We start from the raw sequence: 27,868 nt of genomic DNA on the forward strand, positions 1-27,868 counted from the left end.
TTAAATCACACAACTGATGGCATCTTAGAATCAAAGAAATACAATAGAATAGATTTTATTGATTAGCTCTTAGGCTGTATCACAATACCAAACCAAACCAAACAACAAGGCTTGATAGGACTTGATTACATTCTATATAGAAAGTTAAAATAAGAGACGTATAAAGAAATACAATAGTTAACCTAGTATATTTATAATTATTTAATCACATTTAATCAATTTGCAGATGACACCAAACTGGGAGAGATAGCTAACACTCCAGAAGACAGGAGCACAATTCAAAACAATCTTGACAGACTAGAGAGATGGGCTGAAATGAAGTTCAACAGGGACAAATGCAAGATACTTCACTTCGGCAGAAAAATTGAATGCAAAGATACAGAATGGGGAACGCCTGGCTTGACAGCAGTGTGTGCAAAAAAGACCTTGGAGTCCTCGTGGACAACAACTTAAACATGAACCAACAATGTGATGCGGCAGCTAAAAAAGCCAATGGGATTCTGGCCTGCATCAATAGGGGAATAGCGTCTAGATCCAGGGAAGTCATGCTCCCCCTCTACTCTGCCTTGGTCAGACCACACCTGGAATACTGTGTCCAATTTTGGGCACAACAGTTGAAGGGAGATGTTGACAAGCTGGAAAGCATCCAGAGGAGGGCGACTAAAATGATTAAGGGTCTGGAGAACAAGCCCTATGAGGAGCGGCTTAAAGAGCTGGGCATGTTTAGCCTGCAAAAGAGAAGGCTGAGAGGAGACATGATAGCCATGTACAAATATGTGAGGAGAAGTCATAGGGAGGAGGGAGCAAGCTTGTTTTCTGCTGCCCTGGAGACTAGGACACGGAACAATGGCTTCAAACTACAGGAAAGGAGATTCCACCTGAACATCAGGAAGAACTTCCTCACTGTGAGGGCTGTTCGACAGTGGAACTCTCTTCCCCGGACTGTGGTGGAGGCTCCTTCTTTGGAAGCTTTTAAGCAGAGGCTGGATGGCCATCTGTCGGGGGTGCTTTCCTACTTCTTAGTGGGGGGTTGGACTGGATGGCCCATGAGGTCTCTTCCAACTCTACTATTCTATGATTCTATGATTCTACGTATCTTTTGGTTTACTATGGAGTAATATTGTATTCACATTTTTTCATAGTGCAAGTATAAATAATTGTTTTAATAACAATAATATTTAATTCAATTTTAAAATTTATATTGTATAGGTTTTTAATTTATATATATTTTAAGTCTGTGAGCTACTTTGAGGGGGAAGTGGGGTACAAATAATAATAATCCTCCTCCTCCTCCTCCTCCTCCTCCTCCTCATCATCATCATCATCATCATCATCATATCCTATAGTTCAGTAAGATATACTCCCAGATAGCTGTCTATAAGATTGTGATTTTTATATTAAAATCAATACTGAGAGTCGAACAACTATAAATGGCTATATCTACATACCTGCATTTTGAAATTAACTTTAATATTAAAAAAGAGTCAAAATCTTATACACAGTTATGCAGTGTAATGCACACCAGGAACTCATGAACAGGGAAAACAAAACAAGATGAGCTTGGATTTTTTTTTTTTTGATTTAAGGCTAGTTGTGTGGCTCAGCTGGAACTGCTTAGAGGTTTACTTGTGTGTTTTTGCATGTTATGGGCCATGCTCTCCTAGGCAGAGTTCCTTCAGAGATATGTTATCGTTCTGAGGACTTCTGGATTGGTAGGGAGATGGACTCAATGAGTAATTCCACTCTGCTGTTTTGCAATTGTATGTCTAGTGTTCTGGAGCATAACAACATTTTGTAATACTGTCTTCCTAGCAAATTATAATTGTAAACAATGGTGATGTTGTCAAGGTTGAGAGAGCATATCAATACAAAATAGTGCTCATTCTGAATGGTATTCAAGATACAAAAATATACTAGTATAGAAACATGAGTAAATGTGGAGATTCAGCTTCTGAAAGCCTCAGATTCATTGCTTTCCTGGCCTTTTGGCACATTGTTACGGAGTAACATTTATAGAAAAGAAGTGGAAATAGGTTTGTCTCTCTTTCCTCAGGAATATTGTGTAATATTTTGAAAAGCTTTAAGGAACTAGGAACTGGGACTGGTGTTCTCAGTTCCCCCATTTCCAATTCTGGGTCATCTCTGACATTGTGTTTTTGGTTGTTTTGGAACCCTGAAAACAGCATGGAGTATTATTGTGAGTGTTGGACTACAACCCTGGAGACCAAGGACCTCTTTACGTGTACCTTTTTCAGCTGCGGCAGCCCGATTTTTGGGGTTCAGCCATGGAGCCTGATGGCTCCCATCACACCTCAGATAACTACTTCCAGGGCAGCACTGGAGCTGAAGTGCTGAAATGGCAACAACAGATAATGGCAGGCGTCCTATCTTTCCATAAGGAAATGCTCCCTCCCATGTGATGAGGAAGGAGGGAAGCCATGATGGAACAGGGCATGGAGCAACAGGTCCTCATGCCTACTGCATGACTGTGGCCAGGACACAATAATCCACAACTTTTTTGGCAACACGTCTGACAGGGCTCCAAGAACTAAATCCCTATTCAGCTATGAAAACACACCAGGTGTTTTTTTCTCAGCCCCAAAAACCCTGTGATAGAGTAAAATCACCAATACCAAATATTTATACAAAAGTAATTATTGAACTATTAGTATGTAGCATTTCATCTTTGCGTGCATGGCAAGAGAAAATGCTGAGGTTGAGGATTCACTAGTATGTTAGAGGTAAAACATAGTGAAGATAGAACATGCCAAAGATAATAATTGGAGCTTTTTCTTTCTCCAAAATATATGGCTGCTGACAAGAAAACAATGCCTAACTATACTGTGGATTGTGATTGCCATAGAAACAAACATAAGATCTGCTGTTCAAAAAAAGAAAGGTGAAGGTTTAACACTTGTAAATGCCATACCATTTCATAGCATCAGTTGCAGCAGATCCATATTGCAATTATTTATTTGAATTTACAATAGCTCCATCTCTCTACGCACATGCAGACTTTTCTTTGCTCTCAATTAAATATTGTAATAAATTGCCTAACAGACTTTGGTGGGCTTCTGCACAAGTTTCAAAGCTTTGTTTGAATGGTGGTGAATGACTGTTTCCAAAACTTGGTTTTCTATACAACCTACTGATTTCATTAGACATTTATTCTTATGAACAGAAAGGTAAAGGTAATGACAGAGATGTCTAATGCCAAAGCTCATAAATGTTACCTTTTTTTCCAGCTACAATTCCCAGATTACCTACTAGTCATGTTGGCTGGAAGATTTTGAGAGCTGTAGCCCAAAAACTTTGTTTTTCCAAATTCTAAACTGCATGGAGGCAGTTAGAGTCTTATTAGCTCAGCATTTTTGTTTATTTGTTTATTTGTTTATTTGTTTTCTCTGACAGGTCTTCAAGACATCATACATGTCATGTCCAATCCTGTTACTTATCTCCTTTTTAATTGAAATGTGAGGATATTGATTAGGGTTGTGCAATTTGGCTGAACTGTGATCCATTTTCAGTATCCAAATTTCTGCAGACCCATGAATCTGTTTTCACAAGCCTCTCAAAAACGTCCAGTGTCTGAAAACAATTTTTAGGTCTACAGCCAAAAAATGTGGAAAGATCCAACCATTGGTGGCAATTCCAACATTCATATCTCTGTGTGTAATAGGTGCATATGAAAAATACACAGCAAGTAAACTTTTTGACATATTTAGAATTCTTCAGGAAACACTGTAACCAAGTGAACCTTGTTTTATGTGAACTTAAGATAACAAATTGTCAGATCTTCTCAGATGAGGGTCAAAGGAAAATAAATTGTAACTGAAATTAGTATGAAAAAACTTCAGACTGCAAAAAAGATAAAGCAAAATAGTATTCTCTGGTAAGAGTCCGCATGATCATATTCATTTCTTCAAAGAAATAGTCTTTTTATTAACTAAACTTACCTTACTGGAATTATCTCTGAACAATTGAATTGTTAACATTCCTCTGAGTAAGTCACTTGCTTAGAAAAGTAAAATTTGCATTAAAATGAAATGAACTGCTATATTGTGTATCATCATCTATTTGAAAGCATTTTCGCACCAACAGCACATTCTGAGTGTAGCAGCTGGGAGAGCAGACTCTTCGCTTACCTTGAAACAAGTTTTGTTACTAATTAATGTCTGCAACTGGACAAAATTTAATAAAAGCAAGCCATCTTATTTCTTTCTATGAGTGGAATGCTTGTGCCTAATAAAGTGAGATTGGGCTGCCTATGCAAAACAACCATGTACTAATCCAAAGGGAACAAATTGTGCATCATTTGGAGAATCATAAATATCATAAGATTTTATGCAGTCAAAAGCATGGGAATTGTCTTGCAATCTATAATGTCATCTTCACTTCTTGTTCTTGTCTTCACATTATGATTTGATACTTATCAGAGCCTCAGGTTTTAGACCATTTGCACTAGCCCTGCAATGTACATGTAATGTTAAACTTGCAACCTCATCAGATGGGGATAAATTCAGTGGCATGCACCAGTTCGTTTTCCCTTTTGTCATGGAACTTGCCGGCTCCCATTCTACCATGCACAGCTACTTCCAGTGGGATTCCATGGTAAAAGGGAAGGTGAACCAGCACATGCCACCATGACGGCAACATGGGAGGCTTCCCATGTTCAATTGAGATCAACAGGGGAAGCTGGGTGGCTGATGGTTCCACCATGGGATGAGGTGATTGGTAAGTTGGGTGATGCAGGCTGTGGGGTAACAGGTTTCCCAAGCCCCCCAATGGGCACTTCCAGACACGCCACGATGCATGGTGATTTCAGCGGCCCATCTGATGAGGTCATTGGAAAACTGAAATTTATCAATAAATGAATGCTAAGCAATGTATTACCCTATATATTCATGTGTATGTCTAGAAATTTTAGTCAAGAAGATCAATTAAAAACCTGGGTTAAATTATCCATGGGTCAATGTGAGTACTATTCCTCAACCTATATATATATATATATATATATATATATATATATATATATAGCTTGATCGATCCATGAAAAAATTGATTCTAAACTCGTTTCAAAACTAGAGGGGGGCAGCTTTTCGTTTCTGATGGTATTTCCGAATTTGGCCCCCAAAATTTTTCGAAATTAACGAAAATTCGTTATTTTCTAAATTAATTCGTTAATGGCGGACGCGCATGCGCAATTCCCAAAAACAGCACAGAGGGAGAGGACTTTACAGGACTCTCCCACCCTCATTTTTTGAGTGATCTTCTTCAAACTTGGTACAGTGGTAGAACACATTTAACACTGATAGCTCACCAAAATTTGGAACGTTTCCCTTATCCTCTGATTTTTGGAGAATTTTCATAGCTTTTATAATAAACCATTTTTTAATAATTGCAGAAATCTGTTCCTGGTTTGAAAGTCTTATTTCCTGTTAAATTGGGTTGTCTTCACTGTGAAAGTCATTGTTCTACTTCAGAAACTTTGTTTTTGTGGCTGAAACTTTGTTAAATTGGTGTGTGTGTGTGATATATACTGTGTATAGTCCCTGCTTATGTGTGTGTGTGTGTGTGTGTGTGTGTGTGTGTGTGTGTGTGTGTATAGGTAAAGGTAAAGGTATCACTTGACGTTAAGTTCAGTCGTGTCTGACTCTGGGGGTTGGTGCTCATCTCCATTTCTAAGCCCAAGAGCCAGTGTTGTCCATAGACACCTCCAAGGTCATGTGGCCGGCATGACTACATGGAGTGCCATTACCTTCCCAGAAACACCCAGAAAATGGGAATTCCAGACAGGAAACAATCAGGGCCAGCTAATACCTCCCAACAAAGGATTCCCCCAGGTAGGAAGCAACCAGGCTTTGAAGCTGCAAGGCTATTCAATGCTAATCAAGGTGACCAATTGCAACATTCACACTTGCCTCCCACAGACAAGAGTTCTTTCTCCCACCCTGGACCTTCCACAGATATATAAACCCCACTTGCCTAGCTTCGCACAGACGTCAAAACCTCTATGTCTGCCACAGATGTGGGTGAAACGTCAGGAGAGAATGCTTCTGGCACATGGCCATAGAGCCCGGAATACATACCACAACAGTGTGATCCCAGCCATGAAAGCTTTCGACAACACAACCACAGTATCCATTCAAGTTCATGTAGCGTGGTATGGACTGGAGACCTGTATTGGGGGGAGGGAGGGTGCGAATCTGGGCCCCTGGGAGTCGTAGTCCTCCCTCCCTCCCTCCCTCCCTCCCCGGGAGCAGCCGAGGACGGGCCTGACCCACACCCCCTCGCATCCCGGGCCTCTTCCTCCTCACCGCCGGGCCCCTCTCTGTCTCTCCAGGCCTGAGCTGAGGCGAGGCGGTGGCGGCGGCCATTTCCCCCCTCCGTCTTCCTCCTCCTCCTCCTCCTCAGCCTCCTTCCCCCTCGCCCCCTCCCATTGGCTGAGCCCGTGACGCCCCTTTTGCTGAGGGGCAAAAGGAAAGGAGTTTGGGTGATTTGCAAAAGCTTTTTTTCCTAACGAAAAAAACGAAGAAATAAGAAAAAACGGCCTCTCGCGATTCGAAACCGCGATATCCAGACGTGTGGACAATCAAGGTCGTATATTGCTTCAAAACAAACGAAAATAACGAATTAATAACGGGTAACGGGGAAATCGAATTATTTGAGCAAGCCTAATATATATATATAAAAGAAATATCCCAGGTGAACAGGTTCAGGTCCCCTTACACCACTGTCTCTGCTCCAGAGGTGGAGGTTGGGTGAAGTGACCTAGATCTCCCTTTCACACCAATCTTCAGACCCAGACAATGCAATATGCATGTAGTGTACAGCCCTTGGCTCATAGTTCTCAGTTCTGCATGTTTTGGTGCCCCTCAGTCCTCCTCTTATTGTTCTGCACAGCAATGTAGTCTGGTCAAAAAGTACCTAGCTAAAAATAATTGTAACAGTTTACTTTCCCAATAACATAGGTAAAACATTACCTTCTGAGTATAATCTAATGGCAATTGCCCTCCTTTTTGTGGGAGTAACTTTAACATTTATTCATTTTTATAATTACACAATGTAACCTCAGTGACTTGTGGGTAATAACTATTTCTTATTAAACATTTTATAGTATATTTAAAGTGTTAAACACAAAACAGATATCACTCTGACTGATCTATCTTCTAATACCATGATTTCATCAATCATTTGTACTAATATACATAATATTTATAAGTAATGTGATTAAATACAATTTTAACATAATGGAGTAATGAATGGATTGGTGATCGTAATAGAAAATATGTTTTCAGTCTAAATCCTAATAATTTCCTTTAAGGGGCATAATTACAGGAATTATCATGTGTAGAGAAGTTATGTGTAAAACAGAGATTATTGATATGATTTTATTTATTTGTTTGTTAAAGGAAAAAAAGAGTTATATATTAGCAAGGAAAAGCCTAGCATGGAAACTAGCTGGAAGCAGCATTTGGTAGGTTGCCATGGTAACACAGCTTCCCTTGGGAGAAAAGGGGCGTGGCTAAGATGACAGTTGGAGCATATTCCCTTTTAAAAGTGGAGTTGCTGTGAGGGTTTTAAAAGGAGTGGCTGTTAGGGGTTTGAGAAGAAGAGTTGCGGTTAGGTTTTGGAAAGATTAGGAGCTGGGGAAATCAGCTAAGGACGGCAGCTTATGGTCACTCAGGGGAAAGGCTGGGAATATAAGCTGACCAGGGGAGTTTAGTATACTGTGTTGAAGAGAAGTTATTTAAGAAATATCCATTCAAGAAAGACTACATTGTAACTTAAGATCCGGAACGTTTACTGATTGAAACCATACGCTTATGTACCAAAAATAAACTTGAATTTTGTTATTGTTCATAAAGATAAGTCTCCTTGCCTCTCTGTAAGCCTGTTACCTCACGTTGGTGGCAGTTACCGTACCTATCTATATAAGTTACCGTACTTTCCTATATAAGTTACCATCTTTACTCATTTAAACCCAATCAGTTCTGTTATCCTTCCTTATCCACTAAATCATCCCTGTCATACATTCACACATCCTCCACCCCTCCCTCTCTCACACGTGCACACATCTCCTGAATTGGAGGCAGCAGTGGGATTTAAAGACAAAGATTTCCCCTGCCTGAGTTGAGTATCACAAATTGGGCCCTCTTCAATTGGGGGCAGCGGTGGGATCAAAAGGATTCCATCCCTGTCACCTCAGTTCTCTTCAATTGGTGGCAGCGGTGGGATCAAAAGGATTCCATCCCTGTCACCTCAGTCCTCTTCAATTGGGGGCAGTGGTGGGATTCAGAAAAAGATTCCTTCCCTGCCTCACCCCTCTTCAATTGGTGCCAAGCGGCGGGATACGTTTAACATCTCAAACTAAGTGCCTTAAGACCACATAGGAAGAAATCGTGAGGTAAAAGTTAAGAAAAATGGCTACCAGACTACAAAAGAAATTAGCAGGAGAGGCTAGTGAATACCAAGGAGATAGTTCGGACTCTGAGCAAACCCCTGAGACAAGGGAAACCCTTAAATATAAAATTGAATTGAGAAAATTAGAATTGGAGGATAAGCAAAGAGAAAGAGAAAGGGAGGATAAGCAAAGAGAGAGAGAATGGGAGGAAAAACGATGGGAACAAGAGAAGGAATTGAAAATAATGCAGCTAGAGAAGGATAAGGAAATAGAACTGAGACGATTGGAATTGGAAAAAGAGAAATTGGCACTGTCTCAACCACACATTATTAACCAAGAAGGGAATGGTAGGACTGAAGCGTCTGATCTACTTCTGAAGAGATTCCCAAAGTTTAATAAAGATGATGATGTGGAAAAGTTTTTGATTTCTTTTGAGAGGTGCTGCAGAGATTTTGAAATTGATGAGGGAAAATGGATGCTTTATTTAAGACCCCAAATTTGTGGGAAATTGTTAGAAATATATGGTGATGTACCTGAAGAGTCACACAGAGATTATAATTTCTTTAAAAAACAGATACAACAGAAATTGCAACTCACACCTGAATTTTATCGTTTAAAATTCAGATCCCTGAGGAAAGAAAAGGCCCAGAGCTTCTCAGAAGTAGCCTCAAAACAAGCCCAATTATTTGATAGTTGGCTCAGAACCTCAGAAGTGGAAACTTTTCAACAGCTGAGGGAATTAATTAAGTTGGAACAACTGTTTCAATTAGTGCCCTCAGATTATCGGTGGTTAGTTCAAGACAGAAAGCCCTCAACTGCCAATGAAGCGGCTTCAATGACAGACCAATTAATCACTCTGAGGGAAGGATTTAGGAACGATGAGGGACTAAGTGAGAGAAGGCAGAATAAACCGCCATTTTACAATTATCAAACACACACACAATACAAAAAGACGCCTGCAGTAGAAAACACCGCCTACAGGAGGCCTGAGGTAATTAATCAGACCAAACCTGAGGTAAAAGCAAGGTGCTATCAGTGTGGGAAGTCTGATCATCTAAAATACCAATGTCCTCTTTTAAGAAGAGATAAAACATCCTTCTTTATGAATAAAGAGCCCAAAGAAAATACTCTTAATAGGGATATTAAGTTGCTAAGCAGTACTGAAACAGTCCCTAAGGAGAAACAATGTTTATTTATTTTATCCGATGATTTTTCTGAAGATTATTTTGAGCCTATCACTATTGTGAACCAACAAAAACAAGGTTGGAGGGATACAGGATCCCAGGTGTGTGTTATCCACCCAAAATCGGTACCTCAGAAATATCAAAAGCCCACCTCTGAGATAAATCTAAAAGGTTTGGGACCAGCTGTACCAGCTGAGGTAGTATCTCTCCCAATTGAATACAATGGATGGAAAGGGATCTGGGACTTTGCAATTAGTTCAGATATCCCTCATGAATGTTTAATCGGTAATGACCTAGCAAAACAAGTTAGGGACTGGAGGAAGCTGTATGTGGAGAATGAAAATAACACCAGTAGCCCTATTCAAGAAGCAGTGTGCTTACCTATTCAACCGGAATCTGAACAGGGTCCAGAATCCAGTTCCACCATTACCGAAATTGTTAGTAAAACAGGGGGAGTTCAAGAAATTAAACAAGCTCAGGAGGAAGATGAATCCCTGAAGCCTTTGTTTAAGCAAGCTGAAAGTTTACCAGATTCAGCAGAAGAACTACCCAATAAATTTGTTACAAAAGATGGTGTGCTTTATAGGGAAAGCAAAAGTGTGGAATCAGAAGAAAGGTCAGAAATACATAGTCAGGGTTTCACTGAAATTGAAAGGCAAGCGCAGGTGGCTGAGAAACTGAAGGAGCAACAGGCTGCGGAGTACAAGAAGCAAGCAGATGAAGCCTTAGTGGCCTCCATGAGACTGACGTATCAAGAGCTACACATTGATCGGAAAAAGGAGGAGAAAAAACTTCAAAACCTGGAAGGGAAGAAGTGGGAACAGGCAGAGCGGCTGGGCATGGGCTTGGTGTCCAGGAGCTCTATTTCTCACTCTGTCCTCTCTGAGATGCAAGTGATAGAACAAGAAACGCCAGTGACTACAAAGTCCACACGGTCCCAGCTAGATCTCTTTGAAGACATCGGAAGCTTCACATCTGGACCACCAAAGTACAAAGATAATCCTTTTTCATTAGGCGATGCCTTCAGCTCACAGTGGGAGACAGACAACTCCTCTTGGGAAATGGACAAAGGGGAAGAGGAGGCAGACATTGCCATCTCCAGCATCCGGCCTATTGGTGACAGACCCATTAACAGAAGAGAGACAGAGAGCAAGATATCAGTAGTGGAGTCCAATGAAGCTCAGCAGAAGTTTGCAGGGGCCAAAGTCATCTCATCTGATATGTTCTTTGGACGGGAAGCTGATACAGTTCCAGTGGCTGAATATTTGACCGATCTTCAGTCAACAATGAGAGTGGCAAGAGACATCGCACAAGAACATCTAGCTGTAGCCCAGCAGAGACAGAAGAGCTACTATGACAGGTCAGCCAAACCAAGAAGCAAGCGGAGGTTATTTTTCGATGGAGAGAGTGGTAAAGACCCTGACGTGATGGGGATTGGTAGTTTTAACCATCAACAGTTTACTTTCAAGATTCTACAAAAATGTTTGGACAATGTTTCGCAGGACTTCTTAAATGACTCTTGGAAGTTTCGCAAAAAGACATTTTGGGACAGAGAGAGTTCATTGTGTTGCTGGGAAGGACGAGTGTAATTATCCCCAACAACATGTTAACCTCTGGAATGCTCCGCAGAAGGATCATCGATGAACTGTGCCAGGTGGCATGAAGAAGATCCCTATGAAATGTACGGAGTATCGGAAGATGTTTAGTCCAGTGTATAAATAAAGACTTGGGGAATAACCCTGAATGAAAATTAAACTGTTACAAATATGATTTATGGAAAATGTATTTTTAAAATGTCTTTTGATTTGAGGTTGCGAATCTTAACAATGGGAAAGATGACCAATACGTTTATGGTTTGTATGTTGAATGGTGACAATGTCATAACTGTATGGTAAGATATGGACGTGTTATGTGTATATGCAACAGTGAAGGTTTGTATTTTATGATTTATGTATTGTATCTAACTTTGTGTTTTATTTCAGGAATACTGTTGTGTATGTATATATGTATATATGTATGTACTAATTATTTTTGCCCATTCTAGGCATAGAAAAGGCAAAAATAATCTTTCTAAGGGGGGAGGTGTAGAGAAGTTATGTGTAAAACAGAGATTATTGATATGATTTTATTTATTTGTTTGTTAAAGGAAAAAAAGAGTTATATATTAGCAAGGAAAAGCCTAGCATGGAAACTAGCTGGAAGCAGCATTTGGTAGGTTGCCATGGTAACACAGCTTCCCTTGGGAGAAAAGGGGCGTGGCTAAGATGACAGTTGGAGCATATTCCCTTTTAAAAGTGGAGTTGCTGTGAGGGTTTTAAAAGGAGTGGCTGTTAGGGGTTTGAGAAGAAGAGTTGCGGTTAGGTTTTGGAAAGATTAGGAGCTGGGGAAATCAGCTAAGGACGGCAGCTTATGGTCACTCAGGGGAAAGGCTGGGAATATAAGCTGACCAGGGGAGTTTAGTATACTGTGTTGAAGAGAAGTTATTTAAGAAATATCCATTCAAGAAAGACTACATTGTAACTTAAGATCCGGAACGTTTACTGATTGAAACCATACGCTTATGTACCAAAAATAAACTTGAATTTTGTTATTGTTCATAAAGATAAGTCTCCTTGCCTCTCTGTAAGCCTGTTACCTCACGTTGGTGGCAGTTACCGTACCTATCTATATAAGTTACCGTACTTTCCTATATAAGTTACCATCTTTACTCATTTAAACCCAATCAGTTCTGTTATCCTTCCTTATCCACTAAATCATCCCTGTCATACATTCACACATCCTCCACCCCTCCCTCTCTCACACGTGCACACATCTCCTGAATTGGAGGCAGCAGTGGGATTTAAAGACAAAGATTTCCCCTGCCTGAGTTGAGTATCACAAATTGGGCCCTCTTCAATTGGGGGCAGCGGTGGGATCAAAAGGATTCCATCCCTGTCACCTCAGTTCTCTTCAATTGGTGGCAGCGGTGGGATCAAAAGGATTCCATCCCTGTCACCTCAGTCCTCTTCAATTGGGGGCAGTGGTGGGATTCAGAAAAAGATTCCTTCCCTGCCTCACCCCTCTTCAATTGGTGCCAAGCGGCGGGATACGTTTAACATCTCAAACTAAGTGCCTTAAGACCACATAGGAAGAAATCGTGAGGTAAAAGTTAAGAAAAATGGCTACCAGACTACAAAAGAAATTAGCAGGAGAGGCTAGTGAATACCAAGGAGATAGTTCGGACTCTGAGCAAACCCCTGAGACAAGGGAAACCCTTAAATATAAAATTGAATTGAGAAAATTAGAATTGGAGGATAAGCAAAGAGAAAGAGAAAGGGAGGATAAGCAAAGAGAGAGAGAATGGGAGGAAAAACGATGGGAACAAGAGAAGGAATTGAAAATAATGCAGCTAGAGAAGGATAAGGAAATAGAACTGAGACGATTGGAATTGGAAAAAGAGAAATTGGCACTGTCTCAACCACACATTATTAACCAAGAAGGGAATGGTAGGACTGAAGCGTCTGATCTACTTCTGAAGAGATTCCCAAAGTTTAATAAAGATGATGATGTGGAAAAGTTTTTGATTTCTTTTGAGAGGTGCTGCAGAGATTTTGAAATTGATGAGGGAAAATGGATGCTTTATTTAAGACCCCAAATTTGTGGGAAATTGTTAGAAATATATGGTGATGTACCTGAAGAGTCACACAGAGATTATAATTTCTTTAAAAAACAGATACAACAGAAATTGCAACTCACACCTGAATTTTATCGTTTAAAATTCAGATCCCTGAGGAAAGAAAAGGCCCAGAGCTTCTCAGAAGTAGCCTCAAAACAAGCCCAATTATTTGATAGTTGGCTCAGAACCTCAGAAGTGGAAACTTTTCAACAGCTGAGGGAATTAATTAAGTTGGAACAACTGTTTCAATTAGTGCCCTCAGATTATCGGTGGTTAGTTCAAGACAGAAAGCCCTCAACTGCCAATGAAGCGGCTTCAATGACAGACCAATTAATCACTCTGAGGGAAGGATTTAGGAACGATGAGGGACTAAGTGAGAGAAGGCAGAATAAACCGCCATTTTACAATTATCAAACACACACACAATACAAAAAGACGCCTGCAGTAGAAAACACCGCCTACAGGAGGCCTGAGGTAATTAATCAGACCAAACCTGAGGTAAAAGCAAGGTGCTATCAGTGTGGGAAGTCTGATCATCTAAAATACCAATGTCCTCTTTTAAGAAGAGATAAAACATCCTTCTTTATGAATAAAGAGCCCAAAGAAAATACTCTTAATAGGGATATTAAGTTGCTAAGCAGTACTGAAACAGTCCCTAAGGAGAAACAATGTTTATTTATTTTATCCGATGATTTTTCTGAAGATTATTTTGAGCCTATCACTATTGTGAACCAACAAAAACAAGGTTGGAGGGATACAGGATCCCAGGTGTGTGTTATCCACCCAAAATCGGTACCTCAGAAATATCAAAAGCCCACCTCTGAGATAAATCTAAAAGGTTTGGGACCAGCTGTACCAGCTGAGGTAGTATCTCTCCCAATTGAATACAATGGATGGAAAGGGATCTGGGACTTTGCAATTAGTTCAGATATCCCTCATGAATGTTTAATCGGTAATGACCTAGCAAAACAAGTTAGGGACTGGAGGAAGCTGTATGTGGAGAATGAAAATAACACCAGTAGCCCTATTCAAGAAGCAGTGTGCTTACCTATTCAACCGGAATCTGAACAGGGTCCAGAATCCAGTTCCACCATTACCGAAATTGTTAGTAAAACAGGGGGAGTTCAAGAAATTAAACAAGCTCAGGAGGAAGATGAATCCCTGAAGCCTTTGTTTAAGCAAGCTGAAAGTTTACCAGATTCAGCAGAAGAACTACCCAATAAATTTGTTACAAAAGATGGTGTGCTTTATAGGGAAAGCAAAAGTGTGGAATCAGAAGAAAGGTCAGAAATACATAGTCAGGGTTTCACTGAAATTGAAAGGCAAGCGCAGGTGGCTGAGAAACTGAAGGAGCAACAGGCTGCGGAGTACAAGAAGCAAGCAGATGAAGCCTTAGTGGCCTCCATGAGACTGACGTATCAAGAGCTACACATTGATCGGAAAAAGGAGGAGAAAAAACTTCAAAACCTGGAAGGGAAGAAGTGGGAACAGGCAGAGCGGCTGGGCATGGGCTTGGTGTCCAGGAGCTCTATTTCTCACTCTGTCCTCTCTGAGATGCAAGTGATAGAACAAGAAACGCCAGTGACTACAAAGTCCACACGGTCCCAGCTAGATCTCTTTGAAGACATCGGAAGCTTCACATCTGGACCACCAAAGTACAAAGATAATCCTTTTTCATTAGGCGATGCCTTCAGCTCACAGTGGGAGACAGACAACTCCTCTTGGGAAATGGACAAAGGGGAAGAGGAGGCAGACATTGCCATCTCCAGCATCCGGCCTATTGGTGACAGACCCATTAACAGAAGAGAGACAGAGAGCAAGATATCAGTAGTGGAGTCCAATGAAGCTCAGCAGAAGTTTGCAGGGGCCAAAGTCATCTCATCTGATATGTTCTTTGGACGGGAAGCTGATACAGTTCCAGTGGCTGAATATTTGACCGATCTTCAGTCAACAATGAGAGTGGCAAGAGACATCGCACAAGAACATCTAGCTGTAGCCCAGCAGAGACAGAAGAGCTACTATGACAGGTCAGCCAAACCAAGAAGCAAGCGGAGGTTATTTTTCGATGGAGAGAGTGGTAAAGACCCTGACGTGATGGGGATTGGTAGTTTTAACCATCAACAGTTTACTTTCAAGATTCTACAAAAATGTTTGGACAATGTTTCGCAGGACTTCTTAAATGACTCTTGGAAGTTTCGCAAAAAGACATTTTGGGACAGAGAGAGTTCATTGTGTTGCTGGGAAGGACGAGTGTAATTATCCCCAACAACATGTTAACCTCTGGAATGCTCCGCAGAAGGATCATCGATGAACTGTGCCAGGTGGCATGAAGAAGATCCCTATGAAATGTACGGAGTATCGGAAGATGTTTAGTCCAGTGTATAAATAAAGACTTGGGGAATAACCCTGAATGAAAATTAAACTGTTACAAATATGATTTATGGAAAATGTATTTTTAAAATGTCTTTTGATTTGAGGTTGCGAATCTTAACAATGGGAAAGATGACCAATACGTTTATGGTTTGTATGTTGAATGGTGACAATGTCATAACTGTATGGTAAGATATGGACGTGTTATGTGTATATGCAACAGTGAAGGTTTGTATTTTATGATTTATGTATTGTATCTAACTTTGTGTTTTATTTCAGGAATACTGTTGTGTATGTATATATGTATATATGTATGTACTAATTATTTTTGCCCATTCTAGGCATAGAAAAGGCAAAAATAATCTTTCTAAGGGGGGAGGTGTAGAGAAGTTATGTGTAAAACAGAGATTATTGATATGATTTTATTTATTTGTTTGTTAAAGGAAAAAAAGAGTTATATATTAGCAAGGAAAAGCCTAGCATGGAAACTAGCTGGAAGCAGCATTTGGTAGGTTGCCATGGTAACACAGCTTCCCTTGGGAGAAAAGGGGCGTGGCTAAGATGACAGTTGGAGCATATTCCCTTTTAAAAGTGGAGTTGCTGTGAGGGTTTTAAAAGGAGTGGCTGTTAGGGGTTTGAGAAGAAGAGTTGCGGTTAGGTTTTGGAAAGATTAGGAGCTGGGGAAATCAGCTAAGGACGGCAGCTTATGGTCACTCAGGGGAAAGGCTGGGAATATAAGCTGACCAGGGGAGTTTAGTATACTGTGTTGAAGAGAAGTTATTTAAGAAATATCCATTCAAGAAAGACTACATTGTAACTTAAGATCCGGAACGTTTACTGATTGAAACCATACGCTTATGTACCAAAAATAAACTTGAATTTTGTTATTGTTCATAAAGATAAGTCTCCTTGCCTCTCTGTAAGCCTGTTACCTCACGTTGGTGGCAGTTACCGTACCTATCTATATAAGTTACCGTACTTTCCTATATAAGTTACCATCTTTACTCATTTAAACCCAATCAGTTCTGTTATCCTTCCTTATCCACTAAATCATCCCTGTCATACATTCACACATCCTCCACCCCTCCCTCTCTCACACGTGCACACATCTCCTGAATTGGAGGCAGCAGTGGGATTTAAAGACAAAGATTTCCCCTGCCTGAGTTGAGTATCACAAATTGGGCCCTCTTCAATTGGGGGCAGCGGTGGGATCAAAAGGATTCCATCCCTGTCACCTCAGTTCTCTTCAATTGGTGGCAGCGGTGGGATCAAAAGGATTCCATCCCTGTCACCTCAGTCCTCTTCAATTGGGGGCAGTGGTGGGATTCAGAAAAAGATTCCTTCCCTGCCTCACCCCTCTTCAATTGGTGCCAAGCGGCGGGATACGTTTAACATCTCAAACTAAGTGCCTTAAGACCACATAGGAAGAAATCGTGAGGTAAAAGTTAAGAAAAATGGCTACCAGACTACAAAAGAAATTAGCAGGAGAGGCTAGTGAATACCAAGGAGATAGTTCGGACTCTGAGCAAACCCCTGAGACAAGGGAAACCCTTAAATATAAAATTGAATTGAGAAAATTAGAATTGGAGGATAAGCAAAGAGAAAGAGAAAGGGAGGATAAGCAAAGAGAGAGAGAATGGGAGGAAAAACGATGGGAACAAGAGAAGGAATTGAAAATAATGCAGCTAGAGAAGGATAAGGAAATAGAACTGAGACGATTGGAATTGGAAAAAGAGAAATTGGCACTGTCTCAACCACACATTATTAACCAAGAAGGGAATGGTAGGACTGAAGCGTCTGATCTACTTCTGAAGAGATTCCCAAAGTTTAATAAAGATGATGATGTGGAAAAGTTTTTGATTTCTTTTGAGAGGTGCTGCAGAGATTTTGAAATTGATGAGGGAAAATGGATGCTTTATTTAAGACCCCAAATTTGTGGGAAATTGTTAGAAATATATGGTGATGTACCTGAAGAGTCACACAGAGATTATAATTTCTTTAAAAAACAGATACAACAGAAATTGCAACTCACACCTGAATTTTATCGTTTAAAATTCAGATCCCTGAGGAAAGAAAAGGCCCAGAGCTTCTCAGAAGTAGCCTCAAAACAAGCCCAATTATTTGATAGTTGGCTCAGAACCTCAGAAGTGGAAACTTTTCAACAGCTGAGGGAATTAATTAAGTTGGAACAACTGTTTCAATTAGTGCCCTCAGATTATCGGTGGTTAGTTCAAGACAGAAAGCCCTCAACTGCCAATGAAGCGGCTTCAATGACAGACCAATTAATCACTCTGAGGGAAGGATTTAGGAACGATGAGGGACTAAGTGAGAGAAGGCAGAATAAACCGCCATTTTACAATTATCAAACACACACACAATACAAAAAGACGCCTGCAGTAGAAAACACCGCCTACAGGAGGCCTGAGGTAATTAATCAGACCAAACCTGAGGTAAAAGCAAGGTGCTATCAGTGTGGGAAGTCTGATCATCTAAAATACCAATGTCCTCTTTTAAGAAGAGATAAAACATCCTTCTTTATGAATAAAGAGCCCAAAGAAAATACTCTTAATAGGGATATTAAGTTGCTAAGCAGTACTGAAACAGTCCCTAAGGAGAAACAATGTTTATTTATTTTATCCGATGATTTTTCTGAAGATTATTTTGAGCCTATCACTATTGTGAACCAACAAAAACAAGGTTGGAGGGATACAGGATCCCAGGTGTGTGTTATCCACCCAAAATCGGTACCTCAGAAATATCAAAAGCCCACCTCTGAGATAAATCTAAAAGGTTTGGGACCAGCTGTACCAGCTGAGGTAGTATCTCTCCCAATTGAATACAATGGATGGAAAGGGATCTGGGACTTTGCAATTAGTTCAGATATCCCTCATGAATGTTTAATCGGTAATGACCTAGCAAAACAAGTTAGGGACTGGAGGAAGCTGTATGTGGAGAATGAAAATAACACCAGTAGCCCTATTCAAGAAGCAGTGTGCTTACCTATTCAACCGGAATCTGAACAGGGTCCAGAATCCAGTTCCACCATTACCGAAATTGTTAGTAAAACAGGGGGAGTTCAAGAAATTAAACAAGCTCAGGAGGAAGATGAATCCCTGAAGCCTTTGTTTAAGCAAGCTGAAAGTTTACCAGATTCAGCAGAAGAACTACCCAATAAATTTGTTACAAAAGATGGTGTGCTTTATAGGGAAAGCAAAAGTGTGGAATCAGAAGAAAGGTCAGAAATACATAGTCAGGGTTTCACTGAAATTGAAAGGCAAGCGCAGGTGGCTGAGAAACTGAAGGAGCAACAGGCTGCGGAGTACAAGAAGCAAGCAGATGAAGCCTTAGTGGCCTCCATGAGACTGACGTATCAAGAGCTACACATTGATCGGAAAAAGGAGGAGAAAAAACTTCAAAACCTGGAAGGGAAGAAGTGGGAACAGGCAGAGCGGCTGGGCATGGGCTTGGTGTCCAGGAGCTCTATTTCTCACTCTGTCCTCTCTGAGATGCAAGTGATAGAACAAGAAACGCCAGTGACTACAAAGTCCACACGGTCCCAGCTAGATCTCTTTGAAGACATCGGAAGCTTCACATCTGGACCACCAAAGTACAAAGATAATCCTTTTTCATTAGGCGATGCCTTCAGCTCACAGTGGGAGACAGACAACTCCTCTTGGGAAATGGACAAAGGGGAAGAGGAGGCAGACATTGCCATCTCCAGCATCCGGCCTATTGGTGACAGACCCATTAACAGAAGAGAGACAGAGAGCAAGATATCAGTAGTGGAGTCCAATGAAGCTCAGCAGAAGTTTGCAGGGGCCAAAGTCATCTCATCTGATATGTTCTTTGGACGGGAAGCTGATACAGTTCCAGTGGCTGAATATTTGACCGATCTTCAGTCAACAATGAGAGTGGCAAGAGACATCGCACAAGAACATCTAGCTGTAGCCCAGCAGAGACAGAAGAGCTACTATGACAGGTCAGCCAAACCAAGAAGCAAGCGGAGGTTATTTTTCGATGGAGAGAGTGGTAAAGACCCTGACGTGATGGGGATTGGTAGTTTTAACCATCAACAGTTTACTTTCAAGATTCTACAAAAATGTTTGGACAATGTTTCGCAGGACTTCTTAAATGACTCTTGGAAGTTTCGCAAAAAGACATTTTGGGACAGAGAGAGTTCATTGTGTTGCTGGGAAGGACGAGTGTAATTATCCCCAACAACATGTTAACCTCTGGAATGCTCCGCAGAAGGATCATCGATGAACTGTGCCAGGTGGCATGAAGAAGATCCCTATGAAATGTACGGAGTATCGGAAGATGTTTAGTCCAGTGTATAAATAAAGACTTGGGGAATAACCCTGAATGAAAATTAAACTGTTACAAATATGATTTATGGAAAATGTATTTTTAAAATGTCTTTTGATTTGAGGTTGCGAATCTTAACAATGGGAAAGATGACCAATACGTTTATGGTTTGTATGTTGAATGGTGACAATGTCATAACTGTATGGTAAGATATGGACGTGTTATGTGTATATGCAACAGTGAAGGTTTGTATTTTATGATTTATGTATTGTATCTAACTTTGTGTTTTATTTCAGGAATACTGTTGTGTATGTATATATGTATATATGTATGTACTAATTATTTTTGCCCATTCTAGGCATAGAAAAGGCAAAAATAATCTTTCTAAGGGGGGAGGTGTAGAGAAGTTATGTGTAAAACAGAGATTATTGATATGATTTTATTTATTTGTTTGTTAAAGGAAAAAAAGAGTTATATATTAGCAAGGAAAAGCCTAGCATGGAAACTAGCTGGAAGCAGCATTTGGTAGGTTGCCATGGTAACACAGCTTCCCTTGGGAGAAAAGGGGCGTGGCTAAGATGACAGTTGGAGCATATTCCCTTTTAAAAGTGGAGTTGCTGTGAGGGTTTTAAAAGGAGTGGCTGTTAGGGGTTTGAGAAGAAGAGTTGCGGTTAGGTTTTGGAAAGATTAGGAGCTGGGGAAATCAGCTAAGGACGGCAGCTTATGGTCACTCAGGGGAAAGGCTGGGAATATAAGCTGACCAGGGGAGTTTAGTATACTGTGTTGAAGAGAAGTTATTTAAGAAATATCCATTCAAGAAAGACTACATTGTAACTTAAGATCCGGAACGTTTACTGATTGAAACCATACGCTTATGTACCAAAAATAAACTTGAATTTTGTTATTGTTCATAAAGATAAGTCTCCTTGCCTCTCTGTAAGCCTGTTACCTCACGTTGGTGGCAGTTACCGTACCTATCTATATAAGTTACCGTACTTTCCTATATAAGTTACCATCTTTACTCATTTAAACCCAATCAGTTCTGTTATCCTTCCTTATCCACTAAATCATCCCTGTCATACATTCACACATCCTCCACCCCTCCCTCTCTCACACGTGCACACATCTCCTGAATTGGAGGCAGCAGTGGGATTTAAAGACAAAGATTTCCCCTGCCTGAGTTGAGTATCACAAATTGGGCCCTCTTCAATTGGGGGCAGCGGTGGGATCAAAAGGATTCCATCCCTGTCACCTCAGTTCTCTTCAATTGGTGGCAGCGGTGGGATCAAAAGGATTCCATCCCTGTCACCTCAGTCCTCTTCAATTGGGGGCAGTGGTGGGATTCAGAAAAAGATTCCTTCCCTGCCTCACCCCTCTTCATCATGTAATATCAAGATAATGGTAATGAAGCTTTTAAATGTTGCACTACTTGCTTCTTACCCATTATCTAATTTTGAATCCACCTTATATAGCTTTAAAAAAAGTATTTGAGCTTTAATTAGAACAGTAGTGTTTTGATCATGCAAACATTACCCATGCCCTCATGAGTTCGCCTCAGCTAGAGGCAACTATCTGTTCCCTCATATTGTTTCTTCACCACTACACACATCAGGCTAACAATTAAGTCTCATGCTTTCAGATTGCTCTGTGTGGGTGGACTTCTATGATTCTGCAGAGACACACTGAAGAAATGAAATTCCGCAAGGCTGCAATATATATGATACAGGCTGTATTTGATATCCACTCCTATATCAGAATCCAAATAATTTAACCATAGAAATGGATTGCCTCATGCAGAAGCTATATAGCTACCATTTGTCTGGCTAAGTTATGATTATTCCCAAAGAGTTTCACGTGGTCCAGAGATCCACATAGCCTGGATTCAGGACATTTTTATATTCTGATAAACGGAAAACATGATCCAATATGAACTTCTTCTAGTAGAAGAAGGGAGTCCAGAAGAAATTCCTGTGCACCTGAAAAATGTGTTTGAAATGGCTGGGAAGTAAAGGGAAACAATCCAACTGTGGCCCACCTAAGGTATAAGCTAACCTTGGCCTATAGAAGGAAGGAAATAAAAAAAATTAGGATCCTCAGACTTCTTCTTTGATCATTTGTTTTTATTTAAACTACCCCATTTTTTTTTCTAGAGCAGTGGTTCTCAACCTGGGGTCCCCAGATGTTTTTGGCCTTCAACTCCCAGAAATCCCAGCCAGTTGTTAGGATTTCTGACAGTTGAAGGCCAAAAACATCTGGGGACCCCAGGTTGAGAACCACTGTTCTAGAGTGATTCTGTCAAGAGTCAGACGCCAGTTAACATACAAAACAGAGTTTATTCTGAAGATAAGCCAAAAAATAACATAAACACAGGAAATATCCTTGAAACACTTCACTTATCAGTGTTTCGAGAGTAGATTGGACAATAATAACTCAAAAGCGAGCCACGCTAATTTCCCATGCTGGCATTCAATAAAAAACTAAATAACGCTTCAATTCAGCTTTGGAAAACAAATAGAGTTAATTGCTGGAAAAATAAACAAACTAGGAAAGCAGTAAAACTGCTTCCACGGTGCAGATAAGCCGAGAGCCTCAAAGGGATGATGAATAGCCGTCGTCAGAAGAATCCAAGGTCAGGTCACGAGGCAGCAGAAATTCCGAAAGACAAACCAGTAGTCAGAAGCCGGGAGAAGTAGTCAGTCAGAGGGCGAAGACAGAAGCCAGGTCAAATTCCAATCCAGAGTCCGAAGAGGGTGGAGTCATCCAAACCAGGTCCACGAAAAGGCACAAAGATGGTATCAGCAGATCCGAATCACAGTCCAAGTCCAGTCTTCACGAAAGCACAGAGATCCCAATGGCGCCTCAGCAACACCTTGCCACACGCAAAGTGCAGTGGCCAAACATTCCCATTTTATTCCCCTTCCTCCTGGGTGACCAAATACTCACACCCAAACACCAAGTGTCCCAAATCTACTCAGAGTCTGAACTCCACACAGCTAGAGCTCGTGGATCTGGAGTACCTAGTAATTCGTCGGAGTCCCAATCATCCTGCCCACACTTAGCCCCATGAACACTTAAAGAACCATCATCCCTTCTCCAAGCATCCCAATTGGGATCAGCTCCTGCAGAAACCCCAGGTTCAGAAGTATCCATAGGCCCCAAATCCCCAGACATCTCCGGTGGCTGTGCCCATTCAGTGCCCGCTTCCCCAGCCACCACCTGTTCCTCAGCATCCATCTCCCCATCTGAATCTTCTTCAGAAGATCCCCCATATAGCTCTCTAAGTCGCTTCCTGCGCAACTCCTCCAGTGAACCCTCATCACGAGGGTTTTTTCTTCCTCTTCGAATTCCATCACCATCAACCATAATCCCCGAAGGCGCAGTCACAACAGATTCCTATTCAGGATAAAGTGTCGTAATAATGGTAAAGCAAGTTTGGTATCTTGTCAGGGTTTTCTATTCATAATATTCCTCTAATTTGTGGAAAAGTCATGCAACTATACTTAAGAAAGCATTAAAATTGTAACTTTTTAATTGGACAAAAATCTACTTATCTAATATGTGTGTATTTACAGAAGTAATTTGTTTGTAAATTGAATTGCAGATGGTACTAATTAAAACCACTTACAATAATTATAGGGCCAGATTAAACTGGATGTTTAGTCAAATACTGCAGATTAACTCGTTTAATTATAGCAGCAGCTTTTTTTAAAAAAAACTCCTAGGTGGAGGACAAAAGACTAATACTTAATCTCTGGTTGTTTTATTGCAAGTTTAATGTCATTACAGCTTGCAAAAGCTGTACTTAACAGAATTTAAGTTAATATTATCTGTATTATGACCCTTATTATGATAATATAGTTATACCATAAAATGATGATTTGATTCCTGGTCTTCAAGTTTTCTCACAAAGGATCTAATTTGAATAGATACCAGACAGGCCCCCCAAAAATTAAGGAGCTAAGATAACCTAAATTTAAAAGCACCTATTTGAAATGACCAAATCTAGTTTAAAGTCATGGAACTACAAGAAAGGAGACTGGTTAGTCCTTGGGCAAAATACTGAGAAGTCACAGAAATTCCATAGTCATTATTTTACCTCAAAATAGCTTTCAAGCATTTGGGAGACCTTTGGTTCTCCATCCTTCCCTTTTCCTCGCTGTTCTTCTCAGACTCATCACTAATTCCTGAGACTTTCCACAGCACTTAACACTCTTGAAATAATTTGATAACTTCTGGTGCTTTGCTTCCTTAATGGCAACCCTTTCAGCTTCTCTAAAATGCCACACTGAAAATCAGGAACCCTGACTGAATTGGTTGCTGAAGGAAATAGAACATGGCAATAGTATTGGTATGGACTTTGAAGTCAATTCTGAATTCTGGTGACCCTTTCATAAAGGTCACTTTCGGTGTTAAATATTGCTTGTCATTAAGTGATTATCAAACTTGTAGGTTCTAACAGTGGATCACAGCTAGTGTATATTCTGAATGGAATAATGCCAAACTTCTTCTGAGATGGGCAATTTTTTTCTATGGAGTACATAGCTTCAGGAGGTATTTAAATTAAGCAGGGAGGGAGGAGATACCTTTTTGGTCAGCCATCAACTGAATCAATCCAGGTGATTGATGGGGTGAAAGATATTGCAGTCAAATTGTCCTCACATCTCATTATCTATTTGATTGATGGCAGGAAGGCATCAAATGGGCCCTTGAAAGCAAAAATCAACAATAGATTTGTAAAATACATCTGTATATACTATATGTATTCATAGGATATTTTTTCTTGATATATCCCCCATGCATAGTCATTAATGCCGATTGGAATAAGGGACCCCACACTTTGTTCTTTTCCTGTCCTCTACATTGTCATTCTCTAAAAGTCTGAATTCCACTCCTTGCAGAACATATTATTGTGATTGCATTATTCACTTTGCATTTAGATATGTGCTTCAGATTAATTCAAATCTTCAGGTTGATAAACCTATTATGAATATATTTCTTGAGCTGATAAAAAAACTGGAGCAGTTTAGTTAACAATCCTTTGATGAGAAATCTTTAAGGCTCATTAGTGTTGAAAATGTTTGTAAGAATCAGGAAATGTACCCCCATGAGTAGCTCCCAAAGGAGGATGCTTCATTACCCCGACAGTGTATCATAACTACAAATTTTCAGATCAAATGTTCATTTTCATTATGCATGGGATTGGAAGCTTATTCATTGATGCACTTGTGTGAGCTTTAACTGCACTTCATTTTATCTCTTACTAAGTGGATGATTTATATGCATGCCTACTTTTTCCTGACATAGGTCTGATGATTGCAGTGATCTAAGACTGTTCTCAATTTTCTTAAAGAAAAACAGAAAATCCATCAAGCATATATGCACAGTATGCTTCAGAAAACTCAGACTTAAATCCAATTGTTAGTTCTAGTTAGAGTAGGCTCATTGAATCAGTTTAACCCATAGAAGTTTTGACTTATCAAGTTATCTTTAATTTAATATGTCTGTTTTAGTTCAATTTTGATTTAGAACATGATTTTCCTGAGCACAGTAAGACACCCCCCCTTGTAACTGTATAACCCATATCAACTGTTTGATTTACCTGTGCTTGGTGTGTGTGTTAGAGAGGGGGGTTTCTCTAGGAATTTGTTAGGTCCTCCAGGTGATTTTATAGTGTGCTTTCCCCAGAGGTTATTCTACCATTATACTGGATAATCTAGAAAATTATCAAGAGGATATCTCTGAATCCTACGACATATTTTCATAGCCCATGGTAATTTACTACAAATAATCTCAATATGCCAATAGACAATAACCCATCTGGGCATAACTCCAGTTATAAATTCAGTTGTCCGTCTTTTACCCAAATCATACCTTTAGCAAAGGGAGAATGAAACATTGATATGTCTCTCTTCTAAATCACAGATGTTTGCAGAGAGCTGAAACACTGACAATGTGATTTGTTTTATTACATAAATAATGACACATGAGAAGTTATGTGTCACTTACACAATCAAAATGGCACCATCCATGCATAACACAGGTGGAGTGCTAAATTTAGGGGAAATTCATATTTTTCAGAAATTCTATTAAAAATGAAATTGAAAACAATGGGAGAGAAATGGTTTCTCCAGCTCTGTGAAAACTGCATTCTTAGTGCCCACAGAATCCTGACCATCAGAAGAAAAACAGAAACACAATGGAGATGAGGAATCAAATAAAATATCTCGGACCATGGCTGAATGGCTGGAATACTGAACATGCAATGTTCTGTTGCAGCTCAAACCTCTTACTTTTCACATCAGCAGCAACTGTGGGATATTAATGAGGAAGAGTTCCTTGACTTTTTGAAAGTTAAATGAAACTGAATCCATGCTTGCCGAAGGATTTTGCAGGTTGCTGAGCTTAGCAGATTCTGCAAGCAGGAATGAATGAAGATTACACTTCTTTTATCATCTCATAGACATGCTTAAAATTTTAACTGTTTGCTTGGACAGGAAGATTAACTTACCCTGAGGCTGTTGAAGTGCATTGTAGCTGTTCAAAGTGATTAGCAACACCTGTTTTTAATCCAGAGAGCAGAAAAGGCACTGCAGAGGGTTGTAGAGAGCAGTTTGTAATTCTTTCAAGAATTAAGTGTTCCCCGCACTCAAGTGACTGCTGAATGGGATTTGCAATACTCTTTTACTAAAGGTCACTTTTAAAAAGAACCAAAAGACTTGAATGTTTATTCGGTCCATAGGAAAATTGCATAAAGTGATGGAAACCAGAGTTTGAGAAAGTTACTTTTTAAATTCCACAGCAATTTTCCCATTTCCTTTTGAAGATACACCTTTCATGAGTTCCGGAAAAGGTAACTGGATTGTAAGATCCTCTCGAGTCACTTTTTATTTTCAAAAGATGTATTTCACCAGCTTGAAGACCTGAAGCTCACCGCTTGATGCTCACATTAGAGACTATTTTTATCAACTCTACTGTAGTGGTACTTATGCTTCTGCAGGTTTTCTGCTGTACATTAGTAAGTTTTCTACATGCCATAAAGTGTTATGTCATTTCTATACCTTATAGGAGGGGCTAAGGCCAAGGCATTAATTATAGACAAAAAAAGATAGAAGTGCCATAGAAATATTCAGAAACCATTAAGCCAAGCAGTCGAGTGATACAAAGTGACTGTCCTCACACAAAGTAACCCCAGCACAATGTGTCTGTCAAAACCAAACAATGTGCATGAAAGGAAAGCCAAATATTGTGTGTCAAATGGATTTGGCTAATACATTTTCAGTAGCAAACCTGACATGCAGAAGTTTTTGCCAACTTGACCATGTTGTTGTTTTAATGGATTCATCCATTTTTAGATGAAGACAAAAAAGGACAATTACATAAAAATTTCTCCTCTTGCTTTGAAACAATATGACAAGACCTTTTACGGGGTTGTTAGCAGTTCTATGTATTTAAATTGGATACAAGGAATGCTGAGATTCTGTAGGGAAAAAGATAGAATACAATAGAAACGGATTTGGAAGGGTCCCCATGAGCCATTGAGTCCAACCTCCTCCTCAGTATATGATCTCTAGTTACAGGAAAAAATAGATTTATTGGAACATAGAAGAACTTCGCTTGATAAGTAACATACTTGATTTTGCTGTGTTTTCTGTTTACCAATAGTGAAATATGCAGTATATATTTTGTATGATTACAAACATACACACATTCAGAGAGAGGGGGGGGGGAGAGAACCTTGAAAGTTTGAAATATTATATGGAATGTATATAAAGTTATTTTTAACACAAACCAATAAATTCAAATTCTTCAGATTACAAGAGAGGAGACTTAAATGTTGGAAAGAATGATAATATAAGCTCTTCAGCTACAGAATAACTAGATCAGTGATTCATAAAAAATATAGATAAGACATTAACAAAGACCCATTTCATTACTAAACAATGACTATAA

General features: G+C 39.9%; 3 protein-coding genes across 3 annotated transcripts; all 3 read left to right on the top strand.

Moving 5' to 3' along the window:
- Nucleotides 1-8,175: 8,175 nt before the first annotated feature.
- On the top strand, nt 8,176-11,596 carry LOC134299229 (uncharacterized). The gene has a single exon (XM_062981380.1). It carries the CDS (start codon nt 8,424-8,426, stop codon nt 11,175-11,177), a length of 2,754 nt encoding a protein of 917 aa, XP_062837450.1. The 5' UTR covers nt 8,176-8,423; the 3' UTR covers nt 11,178-11,596.
- A 910-nt stretch (nt 11,597-12,506) lies between these two features.
- LOC134299228 (uncharacterized) lies at nt 12,507-15,918 on the top strand. Its single transcript, XM_062981379.1, has one exon. It carries the CDS (start codon nt 12,746-12,748, stop codon nt 15,497-15,499), a length of 2,754 nt encoding a protein of 917 aa, XP_062837449.1. The 5' UTR covers nt 12,507-12,745; the 3' UTR covers nt 15,500-15,918.
- A 908-nt stretch (nt 15,919-16,826) lies between these two features.
- On the top strand, nt 16,827-20,240 carry LOC134299230 (uncharacterized). Its single transcript, XM_062981381.1, has one exon. It carries the CDS (start codon nt 17,068-17,070, stop codon nt 19,819-19,821), a length of 2,754 nt encoding a protein of 917 aa, XP_062837451.1. The 5' UTR covers nt 16,827-17,067; the 3' UTR covers nt 19,822-20,240.
- The last annotated feature ends 7,628 nt before the right edge of the window (nt 20,241-27,868 follow it).

This window comes from Anolis carolinensis, chromosome 5 (genome assembly GCF_035594765.1).
Source record: "Anolis carolinensis isolate JA03-04 chromosome 5, rAnoCar3.1.pri, whole genome shotgun sequence".
Lineage (NCBI taxonomy): Eukaryota > Metazoa > Chordata > Lepidosauria > Squamata > Dactyloidae > Anolis > Anolis carolinensis.

Coding starts and splice junctions, on each gene's coding strand:
- LOC134299229 (XM_062981380.1), top strand. CDS start 8,424: ATGGCTACCAGACTACAAAAGAAATTAGCAGGAGAGGCTAGTGAATAC.
- LOC134299228 (XM_062981379.1), top strand. CDS start 12,746: ATGGCTACCAGACTACAAAAGAAATTAGCAGGAGAGGCTAGTGAATAC.
- LOC134299230 (XM_062981381.1), top strand. CDS start 17,068: ATGGCTACCAGACTACAAAAGAAATTAGCAGGAGAGGCTAGTGAATAC.